At 40.3% G+C, this 13079-nt stretch overlaps 1 protein-coding gene across 1 annotated transcript in view; it reads left to right on the forward strand.

Annotated features, from left to right (window-relative positions):
• TUSC3 (tumor suppressor candidate 3) overlaps positions 1-13079 on the forward strand; it is a 274534-nt gene that overhangs the window by 109619 nt on the left and 151836 nt on the right. Inside the window, exon 3 of the mRNA XM_075930369.2 lies at positions 11436-11553. Coding sequence (XP_075786484.1) covers positions 11436-11553 — 118 coding nt within the window. The remainder of the gene's footprint in view (positions 1-11435; positions 11554-13079) is intronic.

Consider the following 13079-nt stretch of genomic DNA (forward strand, 5'->3'; position numbering starts at 1 on the left):
GACCTCCTACTTAGGCCTTGTTGGAGATGCAAGGTAATCTTTTTGTTTGTGTGTAGGTTTTTTTAAATTGTTTGTAAGGTTTTCCCTGTAATGTTTTTACCTTAAGTGGCTTCTGTAAAGAGCTGTGTTGTATCTTGTAACTGCTGACAATTACAGCTGTTCATAGACTCTGGAGAGAACACTAAGCATTAGATGCTGGCTTGTTTAGTCAATCTTGTTTTCTGGAAACATCTCACACATAATTCAAAATATAACAATCATGTGTAGGGCAGGAGAAAACACAATTTGTACAAGCTGGTACCGTGATAACTATGGTCAAAATACTGGATATCCTAGATAGAGAATGTTTAGATGGCAATATGTTATTTAATTTTGTGTGTGTGTGTGTGTGTGTGTGTGTGTGTGTGTGTGTGTGTGTGTGTGTGTGTGTGTGTGTGTGTGTGTGTGTGTGTGTGTGTGTGTGTGTGTGTGTGAGAGAGAGAGATATGCGCAGAGTACTGCTGTCATTGATGGTCCTGCAGTGCTGTCTTCCCCTCCTAAACTCATATATGGTGGCCATAGCAGTAACACTATTTTTCCTCTTAGATACTCTGTTCTCCTTTCTGGCTCAACCTAATGAAACAATAATACCATACTAGCACCATTAGTGTCTATTACTAGTTTGATCATGCAATCCTTTTGTGCCAAGACTAAATACAGTTCCTCTGATACCTCTTCATAGCAGCTCTTACAGCTAATTGGAAGATGATGGCTCTGTATCTCTATCCCTTTCAGTAGTACAAGACTCCAACTTAAAAAAAAAAAGTTAGTTTTGTTGCACCCAAAATACAGGCAGTCCCCGGGTTACGTACAAGATAGGGACTGTAGGTTTGTTCTTAAGTTGAATCTGTATGTAAGTTGGAACTGGCGTCCAGATTCAGCCGCTGCTGAAACTGACCGCCAGTTCTGACTTACATACAGATTCAACTTAAGAACCCCAAGCTCCCCAAGTCAGCTGCTGCTGAAACTGGTCAGCGGCTGATTCCAGGAAGCCTGGGGCAGAGCAACTCTGCCTCCGGCTTCCTGTAGTCAGCGCTGGTCAGTTTCAGCAGCGGCTGACTTGGGGACGCATGGGGCAGAGCAGCTGGGGTGCTGCTGGGTTGCTCCAGTAGCACCGCTCCTCGCTCCTTGGCGCTACTGGACCAACCCAGCAGCACCCCAGCTGCTCTGCCCCAGGCGTCCTGATTCAGCCACTGCTGAAACTGACCAGCAGCGGCTGAATCAGGACCTGGGGCAGAGCAGCTGGGGTGCTGCCAGGTTGGTCCAGTAGTGCCCAGAGCGGCGCTGCAGGACCAATCGGCAGCGCCCCAGCTGCTCTGCCCCAGGGGCCACAACAAAAGCCTGGTCTGCTGGGGGGGGGGCACACTAGCTGCGCCTCCCCCTCCCCAGCAGACCAGGGACACGGGGAGCAGAGCGGCAGCGGGGTGCCACGCCTCTGAGGCTTTGCTCTGGCAAAGTCTCAGAGGCGAGGGACCCCACCACGGCTGTGGCTTCAGTCCCGGTGCCTGTGGTCTGCTGGGGACCGTCCCCAGCAGACGACAGGCACTGGAAGTGAAGCCGCAGCCGCAGCGGGTTCCCGCTCTTTGAGGCTTTGCTCTGGCAAAGCCTCAGAAGCCCGGGAACCCGCCGCAGCTGCGGCTTCAGTCCCAGTGCCCCTGGTCTGCTGGAGATGGTCTCCAGCAGACCAGGGGCACCGGGAGCAGCTTACGAACGAGGCTTTCTTGCCCCGGAGCTCACAGGCAGCAATCCACCACCTCGACCTCCGGGGCGAGAAAGCCCCATTCGTAAGTGCGGATCCGACGTAAGTCAGGGACTGCCTGTACGATCCTGGTATGCAGTCCCCTAGAGAACTATCACTTCTGGTACACTGTTGCTTGGCATTTGAGAGTCTAAATAGCAGTTCTCAACCACGTCAGAAAGCTGTGTCACTGATATCTCAATAGATAGACATGATTGCTTATAGAGCCAGTGGGGAGGGAAAGGGGGCAGTAGCAATTCAGAAGCCTGGAGCTCTCAGTGGCGGCAGCTGGAGTTTTCTGCCCTTTAAATCATGGCCAGAACACAACGCTATGTACTCCATGTGACACAGAGGGCTGGGAAGGATGCATTGTGCTCCTGGTGGCATAAAGGGCTGGCTATTCCTGGCCCCATCCCTTCCGGCCAAGGCCCCACCCCTTCTGGGATCACAGAGCTCATGCCTATAACAACATAAGAATGGCCATACTGGGTTAGACCAAAGGTCCATTCAGCCCAGTACCCTGTCTGCCCATAGTGGCCAATCTCAGGTGTCCCAGAGGGAGTGACTCCAGCCATCCATCTCCACCCTTTGACAAACAGAGGTTAGGGACACCATTCCTTACCCATACTGGCTAATAGCCATTGATGGACTTAACCTCCATGAATTTATCTAGTTCTCTTTTAAACCCTGTTATAGTCCTAGCCTTCACAACCTCCTCAGGCAAGGAGTTCCACAGAATGACTATGCGCTATGTGAAGAAGAACTTCCTTTTATTTGTTTTAAACCTGCTGCCCATTAGTTTCATTTAGTGGCCCCTAGTTCTTACATTATGGGAACAAGTACAGAACTTTTTCTTATTCACTTTCTCCACACCACTCAGGATTTTTATACCTTTATCATATTCCCCCTTAGTCTCTCGTTTCCAAGCTGAAAAGTCTGAGTCTCTTTAATTTCTCCTCATATGGGACCCGTTCCAAACCCCTAATCATTTTAGTTGCCCTTTTCTGAACCTTTTCTAATGCCAGTATATCTTTTTTGAGATGAGGAGACCACATCTGTACGCAGTATTCAAGCTGTGGGCGTACATGGATTTATACAAGGGCAATAAGATATTCTCTGTCTTATTCTCTATCCCTTTTTTAATGATTCCTAACATCCTGATTGCTTTTTTGACTGCCGCTGCACACTGCATGGACGTCTTCAGAGAACTATCCACGATGACTCCAAGATCTCTTTCCTGATTAGTTGTAGCTAAATTAGCCCCCATCATATTATATGTATAGTTGGGGTTATTTTTCCCAATGTGCATTACTTTACATTTTATCCACATTAAATTTCATTTGCCATTTTGTTTCCCAATCACTTAGTTTGGTGAGATCTTTTTGAAGTTCTTTATAGTCTGCTTTGGTCTTAACTACCTTGAGCAGCTTAGTATCATCTGCAAACTTTGCCATCTCACTGTTTACCCCCTTCTCCAGATCATTTATGAATATGTTGAATAGGATTGGTCCCAGGACTGACCCTTGGGGAACACCACTAGTTTTACCCCTCTCCATTCTGAAAATTTACCATTTATTCCTACCCTTTGTTTCTTATCTTTTAACCAGTTCTCAGTCCCTGAAAGGATCTTCCCCCTTATCCCATGACAACTTAATTTATGTAAGAGCCTTTGGAGAGAGACCTTTTCAAAGGCTTTCTAGAAATCTAACTATACTATATATATTGGATCCCCCTTTTCTGCATGTTTGTTGACCCCTTCAAAGAACTCTAATAGATTAGTAAGACATGATTTCCCTTTACAGAAACCATGTTGACTTTTGCCCAACAAAGTACGTTCTTCTATGTGTCTGACAATTTTATTCTTTACTATTGTTTCAATTAATTTGCCCGGTACTGAACTTAGACTTACCGGTCTCTAATTGCCGGGATCGCCTCTAAAGCCCTTTTTAAATATTGGCGTTACATGAGCTATCTTCCAGTCATTCGGTACAGAAGCTGATTTAAAGGATAGGTTACAAACCATAGTTAATAGTTCCCCAATTTCATATTTGAGCTCTTTCAGAACTCTTGGGTGAATGCCATCTGGTCCTGGTGACTTGTTATTGTTAAGATTATCAATTAATTCCAAGACCTCCTCTAATGACACTTCCATCTGTGACAAGTCCTCAGATTTGTCACATACAAAGGATGGGTCAGCTTTGGGAATATCCCTAACATCCTCAGCAGTGAAGACTGAAGCAAAGAATTTATTTAGTTTCTCCACACTGACTTTATCATTTTAAGCTTTCCTTTTGTATCTCGATCATCCGGGGGCCCCACTGGTTGTTTAGCAGGTTTCCTGTTTCTGATGTTCTTAAAAAAAATTTTTTTTGTTATCTTTTGAGTTTTTGGCTAGCTGTTTTTCAAACTCCTTTTTGGCTTGTCTTGTTACATTTTTACACTTACCGGTAATTTGGCAGTGTTTATGCTCCTTTCTATTTACATCACTAGGATTTGACTTCCACTTCTTAAAAGATGCCTTTTTATCTCTCATTGCTTCTTTTACATGGTTAAGCCACGGTGGCTCTTTTTTAGTTCTACTATGTGTTTAAATTTGGGGTATATATTTAAGTTGGGCCTCTATTATGGTATCTTTGAAAAGTGTCCATGCAGTTTGCAGGGATTTTACTTTGGTCACTGTATGTTAACCAACCTCCTCATTTTTGCATAATTCCCCTTTTTTAAATTAAATGCCACCATATTGGGTAGCCGAGGTGTTCTTTCCACCACAGGAATGTTAAATGTTGTTATATTATGGTCACTATTTCCAAGCGGTCCTGTTATAGTTACCTCTTGGACCAGACCCTGAGCTCCACTCGGGACTAAAGTGAGAATTGCCTCTCCCCTTGTGGGTACCAGCTGTCCAAGAAACAGTTGTTAAAGGTATCAAGAAATTTTGTGTCTGCATCTCGTCCTGAGGTGACATGTACCCAGTCAATATGGGGATAGTTGAAATCCCCCACTATTATTGAGTTCTTTATTTTGATAGCCTCTCTAATCTCCCTTAGCATTTCATAGTCACTATTAGTGTTCTGGTCAGGTGGTCGATAATAGATCCCTACTGTTATATTCTTACTAGAGGAGAGAATTACTATCCATAGCGATTCTATGGAACATGTTGATTTATTTAAGATTTTTACTTCATTTGATTCTAAATTTTCTTTCACATATAGTGCCACCCCCACCCGCACGACCTGTTCTGTCCTTCTGATATATTTTGTACCCCGGAATGATTGTGTCCTATTGGTTGTCCTCACTCCACCAGGTTTCTATGATGCCTATTATATCAGTATCCTCCTTTAGCATGACGCACTCTAGCTCACCCATCTTATTTTTTAGACTTCTAGCATTTGGGTATAAGCACTTTAAAAACTTGTCACTGTTTATTTGCCTGCCCTTTTCCGATGTGTCAGATTCTTTTTTATGTGAATGTTTTTTGTCTGATCTGACCCATACTTTATATCCTTCCATCTCCTCCTCCTGACTAAAACCTATAGAATCTCTATCAGTAGACTCTCCTCTAAGAGATGTGTCTGTCTGATCCACGTGCTCCTCTGCACCAATTGGCTTTCCTCCATCTCTTAGTTTGAGAACTGTTCTGCGACCTTTTCAATGTTAAGTGCCAGCAGTCTGGATCCAGTTTGGTTTAGGTAGAGCCCATCCTTCCTCTATAGGCTCCCCCTATCGCAAAAGTTACCTAGTTCTTTAAAAAGCTAAACCCCTCCTCTCTACACCATCGTCTCATCCACGCATTGAGACTCTGAAGCTCTGCCTTCCTACCTGGCCCTGTGCCTGAAAATGGAAGCATTTCTGAGAATGCCATCATAGAGGGCCTAGATTTCAGTCTCTTTCCTAGCAACCTAAATTTGGCCTCCAGAACGTCTCTCCTACTCTTCCCTATGTCATTGGTACCTACATGTACCACGACCACTGGCTCCTCCTCAGAACTACACATAAGTCTATCTAGATGCCTCAAGAGATCCACAACCTTCGCACCAGGCAAGCAAGTCACCATGCAGTTCTCCCAGTCATCGCAAACCCAGCTATCTACATTTCTAATGATCGAATCTCCCATTACTAACACCTGACTTTTCCTACTGACTGGAGTTCCCTCCCCCAGAGAGGTAACCTCCGTGTGAGAGGATACCCCAACATCTGGAAGAAGGGTCCCAACTATGGGAAGGCTTCCCTCTCCTCCTGTTGACTGCTTTCCTTCCCTGAGCCTTTCATCCTCCTTAACAGCGCAGGGGCTGTCTCACCGGAGAGGGGACAATTCTACAGTGTCCTGGAAAGCCTCATCTACGTACTTCTCTGTTCTCCCCACTTTGTCCAGTGGCCTGCAGAGGCTGTCAGCTCTTTGTCTTGTAAAAAACTGTTATAATACTGTCTGGTTTTGTACATAGGGTCACATAATTTATTATGTGGTCTATTACAATTAGTCTTTAAGTCACAAATGTAAATTTATCTTTACTTCTCCACTCCTTTAAGTATTTATGCCCTCATCTGTGTTGTCTTTAATTAGACTCTGATCCTGCAAAGACTTGTGTGCATGTATAACTTCGTGTACTTTAAGTAGTCCTATTGATTTTAAAATAGATAGGTATAGCTTTTCAGCCACCTAGTCACTACTTGAATTATGAGTTAGGTTCAAAATTAAAGTTGATTTGAATTTTACCCACTTTGCTCTTTATAAAATGTCTTTTCACTGTCTTTATAAAAGCTACTTTAGAGAAGTTTTGAAGAATATTTTGCTGTTACCTTCAGTAAGTTCTTAAAAAACTTATTCCAAAACCACTGTCTGTTGCAGACAGTGTAAGTGTACACATGAAAACAAAAACATTAGGAGCTAAACCATTGTCTGAAAAGACAGATATCCATTAAATAAATTGAAAACAGTTTTAATTTAAAGATGCAAAATATATGCAGGAAATTAAGAAAGGTTATTAATTAGTAGGGATATAACTATAATTTGTCATTCTTTTATGATTTTACATAAATATCTAACAAATGAAAGGATACAATAAAGAGAGTGATAGCATAAGGAGGAAATGATATCATCTTCTTCTTATAATAACAATGGTAAGGTTTTTAATAGGTTTAAAAGAACAGTGCCCTACAGTTACTACTCAAAATAGGCAGCGTTCATTTGATGCTGCTTGACTGCCCTCTTCAGGATGCCAATGAATGTATTAGTGTATTTCAGTATGAAATACTTAGCTCTAGCAATTACCAAATAAGTGTATATGGTCAATTTTTTTCTACTTTCAAATCTGGTTTACCAGATGAGACTTTTTTAAAGTTAGTTGATAAGGGTAAAAGTTAGGTTTTCATTTTACTGGATGTGAGATGGACTTAAAGTGATGATCAAGCATCCATTTTTATTTTTATTTTATTTTTTTATCATTTTCTCTTACACGTACAGCTCCAGCAGTGTTGATGTGGCATTAACTTCAGTATGGTGGCTTGTTTTAAATGAAAAGAACAATCATGCTCTCAACACCTCTTTATGAAAGATGCTTCCTTTTCTCCCCATAAGTATCTGCCTATGCATTGTAATTCCGATCATAAATAGGTATTGCAAAGATAGCCAAGTAGCTACTTTCTATGTCTGTATACTACACCATAATGTGCATGCAACATGCTTTACAAAAAACCTTTTGAGAAGTTTTTAAAACAATGTGTTTGTACTGTTTTTGTATCCCTCCACTGAAAAGGCAGACAGAAGACAGTGCTTAGTAATATAAATACTTAGTAGAAAATAATATGGAAATAATCAGAATGAGTTCTATGAAGTGGAAATCACCAAAAATTTCTCTTAATAACTTTGAGAGCACCCTCTCCAGGAAACTGACAGTTGTTTCACCACCAAGGCTATGTGGTTCCAGGGCTATCTATGCAGCTAATTTCTTCTAGTAGCTAATGCTACTCTCACACTCATGCACCATCCCCCAACCTCTAAATCTTCTTTCTAAAGTGAGCACCAAGAAAGAAGAGTGTTCCTCCTTGAGGTTTAGAGGTGGGGAGCTTGATGGCGGAAATGTGACTTTCTAATGCTGATAAAAATTATTGCAAACTGCAAAACCTATATTTTATTTTGTGTTGGATTATAACATTATTAGTAATAAATAATGTTAAATAGGGATGTCATTGGCAATTCCACCCCCTTTACATCTGCCACTACTGCTCCATTTGTAGCACAACATCTTTCAGCAGAGTATTGGCAAAGTTCTCTCTATATAGCCTCTATTCAAGGTGAAATATTGCATGGGAATATAGCTCTGTACTACTAGTTGAAAGTAATGCTGATTTGGAACAGGGACATCATTTCAGATTCTGGTAGAGGGAGCAGACCTGTGCATGCCATGGTGTGGGCAGGGGGGTAGACTAAGGAGAAGGCTTCAGCAGTGTTACTGTGCATGCTCAGTAGAAGTCAAGCACCAAAAGGGGATAGGGTTTCCAGATGGCTTCAACAAAAATACTGGACACACTTGACATTACATCACAATCTACATTACATCTTATTTAGAAAATACTGGACATTTATATTTTTTCAATTTGTTTCCTGAAGAGAAAACTGAAATACTGGACTGTCCAGTTTAAAACCAAACACCTAACAACCCTAAATGGGAAGGAAAAGAATCAATTTCATCTGCCCTTCCACTCCATCATATCTGTCCAGGGGCTAACAAGGCACTGGAAAACTCTTTTCCTTTTCCCTTTCCCTTTCCCTTTCTTTTCTTTTCTTTTTTTTGGCAGACAACTTAGCAGTTAGCTGACAGGAGCACAGTATCTAATTCCTATATAAAAGAAATAAAATTAAATAAATATTAGAGCCACTCAGCTCTAACACTAACATATTCTGGCCTCTTTTGGCAAGTCACTTAAAGGACACTGGTTAGCCTTAAAATTTTAATGTATATTCTTACTTTGTAGAGAGAGATCCTGTCAGGACTCGTGGGCTTTATCTCAGCCTTTGGAAAGGGAATTGGGTCTAGTGGATTACAGCAAGGGGGCAGATACATTTTAGCCATATATAAGAAAATTAGAATGGCCATATTGTGTCAAACTAATGGTCCTTCAGCCCTGTATCCTGTCTTCCAACAGTGGCCAATGCCAGGTGCTTCAGAAACCATAAACAGAAAAGGCTCATTGCCATTTATGGTGATCAACAATTCCCTGTTGCCCATTCCCAGTTTTTGGTAAACAGAAGGTTGGGGCACCATTCCTGCCCATTCTGGCTAGTAGACATTGATGGACCTATCCTCCTTGAACTTCTTTTGTTCTTACTGGAACCCTGTTATGGTTTGAGTCTTTCCATCATCTCCTGGCAAAGAGTTCCATAAGTTGATCGTGAAAATTAACTTTATTTGTTTGTTTAAAATCTGCCTATAAATGTAATTGGGTAAGCTTCTTGTGTTATGTTAGTGAAGGAGTAAATAACATTTCCTTATTCTGTTTTTTCACACAATTCATGATTTTCTAGACATGTAACCAAAGTCCCAGTCTTATTAATCTCTTCTCATATGGAGCTGTTCCTTACTCCTGTAGTTTTTGTTGCCTTTTCCAAATACAACATATCTTTTTTTAGGTGGGGTGACCAGATCTGCACACAGTATTTAAGATGTGGGTATGCATTTACTCTGTAGAGACAATGTTGTATTTTATCTTATTATCTTTTCCTTCCCTAATGATTCCAAATATTCTGTTTGCTGTTTGTTTTTTTGACTGACACTGCACACTGAACAGATGTTTTCAGGGAACTATCCACAATAATTCCAAGATCTCTTGAGTGGTAACAGCTATTTTGTATCCATAGTTAATATTATATTTTAGCATGTTCATTACATTGCACTTATCAACACTAAATTTCATCTGCCTTTGTGCTGTCCAATCACCCTGTTTTGTGAAATCCCATTGTAACTCTTTGCAGTAATCTTTGGATTAGCCCTGGTTCACCCCTTTTTTCAAGAATATTTACATGTTTAATACAGTAATCCAAATGCAAATTCGAGCAGCACAACACTCATTCCTACTCTTTTTCCCCTCTCTGTAATTTGTGGAATATCCAGCAATGTTTTTATAATGATCTAATGATCCTTCAATTAGTTGAATGCCTAGCCTTTTGTTCTTAATCACTTGCTTCTCTTTCTTTATAACAAACTCCTTGCTCCAAAGACATAGCTGCAAGTGAACTCAAACTCTGTTGTGTCTGAGAACTGCCTCTGGAGTCGGGGCATGCAGCTTTAAGCAGGCCTCAAATATGAAATTCAGGGGTTCCAACCTCAGGAGGAGAGGCTATTGCTTCCCTTCCCCCAGCCTCCATAAAAGGCACCCCTGTTTTGGAGTAGTTTTCAGCATATTAACAGTGAGATTAGACTTGCATTGGCACAACGGTGCGCCAATCTACTTGAATCCATTTGCAAGTTGAGGCCCATATTTTCCAGCACAAATTATAATAGCATTTAAATGACACTTTGGGTATGTTTAAACTACACTCCTCTTTCATAAGAGGAATGTAAATTAGATCGAAATTGCATGTGGAGCCCAGATTTGAATTTCCCATGCTTCATTTGCATAATGGTGGCCACACGTTCTTTCGAAAAAGGACTTTTCAAAAGTAAAACCAAGGTCTAGATGGGGTTCTTTCAGGGAAAAAAAAACTCTGAGGATTACAGGATCTTTCGAAAAAGCGTGGGTTTTTTTCCCCCCCAAAGAATCCTGTCTGGACTGAGGTTTTACTTTGGAAAAGTCCTTTTTCGAAAGAATGTGCGGCTGCTATTATGCAAATTAATTGTTGGAAATTCAAATACCGGCTTCATTTTAAATTTTGATCTGTCTAAGGTTATGTCTACACTACACTCTTCTGTCGGAAGAAGGATGTAAATGAAGCACTTCAAAAGTGCAAATGAAGTGGGGATTTAAATATCCCATGCTCCATTTGCACAATCATGTCATGGTGCTGTTTCGAACAAGCACCATGTCGAAAGTGAAACCACAGTTTAGATGCATTTTTTCGACAACGAGGTGATTTTTCGACAGATCTTGTACTCCTCATTAGACACAGCCTAATTTACATCCCTCTTTCAAAAGAGGGATATAGTCTAGACATGACCTTTATGTAAAACTTTTTATGTTTCCAATTTTAAAATCCATTTTAGTTAGGATTTTGTTTGTGGGTTTTGTTGCTAAGATAACTTATAATAGCTAACTGTAAGCAGTGTCGTAACTATGTTGGTCCAAGCATATTAGTGACATAATGTGGGTAATATATTTTATTGCACCAAATTCTGTTGCTGAGACAGACTAGCTTTTAAGCTACCCAGAGCTTTTTTCAGTCTGGGAAATATACTACCAGAGTTACACCTTATAGTTTGCTGTGACACTCAAAGCATCTTTCCCAGAACTGAAAAAGAGCTGTGTGGCTTGAAAGCTTCTTTCTCACCAATAGAAGCTGGTCCAATAAAAGATATTACATCACCCACATAAATTGGTTGTAATTCTGGTACTGTTTTAGTTAATCCATCTGTTCTGTTTGCAATTGTTACAACTGGTTGTAAAATCTTTATTGGTAATGAACTGCATTCAGATATATATATATCTTTGCCCTCTTCCCTAACAGGCAAGCTAATGAAGAGTATCAAGTACTGGCCAACTCATGGCGCTACTCATCTGCTTTCTCTAATAAATTATTCTTTACTATAGTGGATTATGATGAAGGGGCAGATGTTTTTCAACAGGTAAAAATATTGAATGATTTTTTAAAAAAAAAAAATTGGCTAGTATAGATCATATATTTTCAATATTATGATTTTTTTTTTTTTTGGTAATAGAATGAAGAACAACAGTGGGGAAATAAGTCTTAAATATTGTGGCTTGTCAGAGGGATTTCTGTTATGCACGCTTGATAGTTGGTAACAGAAGATAAACATACATAATGGCCAATTTTTCTATATGTCAAAAGTTGTTTACCATATGATTTCAGTTGTATCAAGTTTAAATGAAATGTATCATGCCAATGTTAAAATATGAGTGTTTGCTTCTATTGGACACTGTAAAACTAACTGACTACAAAAAAGATTTCTGGAAGTCAAGTGCAGTGAAAACCACATTTATAGTTAAACTTTCCCAAAGGTTATCTTGACATAAAGAAGTACGTACATGAAGATTTAATTAAAAGTTTAATTCCCTTTTTGTATGGATTGTAGAATAATCAGTCTTGAAACTCTTTGGAAAAAATGGGAATTGTTGTTGTAAATAGCTATGGTTGCTTTGTACTGTGGAAAACCAATTTTAGCATATAAGATAGCCTCACAAATTCACTTTGGCTTGGATAGTCAAGTTCAACTTGAATTGTCATTCTAGAAAGCATAATATTTTCATCTCTTTGAAACTTAACCCCTTGTTTGGCACTAAAAGAAAAAAATAATCAAAGCAAGAAGCAGCAGAAGTTAAAACATTTTTACTGAATTGTGAGTTATTAAAGTATGAAGCAAAAAGCAGACCCACAGTGTATAAGCAATACAAAGTAAAACTTTGGATCGTTTTCCAACAAGACTGTTAGAGTACATTGTATAGAAATGAAATGCTCTCTCCAAATTTTGATTTTTATTTTCAGTTCAAATATCAATTTTTGCACACACTAGATATGTTTGGCCCAGTACATTGCTGGTGTAAAGTAACACAACTCCATTTATTTCAGACTTTCATTTGCATGTGATCATATCATGTTTTGGATATGTGTGTTGATGCTTAAAAGAAGCACACAGGATCTTTTTCAGGGGGATAAGGCAACACGCCGCATTTATTGATAATATAACAAAGTAGCATATGCACATGCACACGCCCTGCTAATGGAATAGTTACCAGTCTGTTGCTCCGCCCAACCTATTAGCCAGATAGGTCAAGTATGAGTGGAGGAAGCCAGGTTCTTGTCAGTCCGGGCTGATGCTTCATGGTCTTAGCAGGATGGGAACACAAGAACCATACAAGACACCCCATGTAAGTCTAAGCATTTTGCCTTGTCAGGCCTTAATCAGTCATTCAGCATCACAATCAATCTTTGTGCGAAGGTGATATATGCTTATCGGGAAGTTGTTCTAACGGTTATTTGATATCCGTATGCTGACAACCCTTCGGGGTTGTTGTCTTCCAGAGAAAGTTGTTATTGGTTCCCAATCAAGGGGTGCTTGCCACTAACTTTAGGGTTCGTCTATCTGCCTCGATCCAGTTTGCGTCTTCAGTGTGCTTTTACTTAGTTCATAAT

This window comes from Pelodiscus sinensis, chromosome 4 (assembly GCF_052426305.1).
Source record: "Pelodiscus sinensis isolate ZL-2025 chromosome 4, ASM5242630v1, whole genome shotgun sequence".
In the NCBI taxonomy this organism is placed as follows: domain Eukaryota; kingdom Metazoa; phylum Chordata; order Testudines; family Trionychidae; genus Pelodiscus; species Pelodiscus sinensis.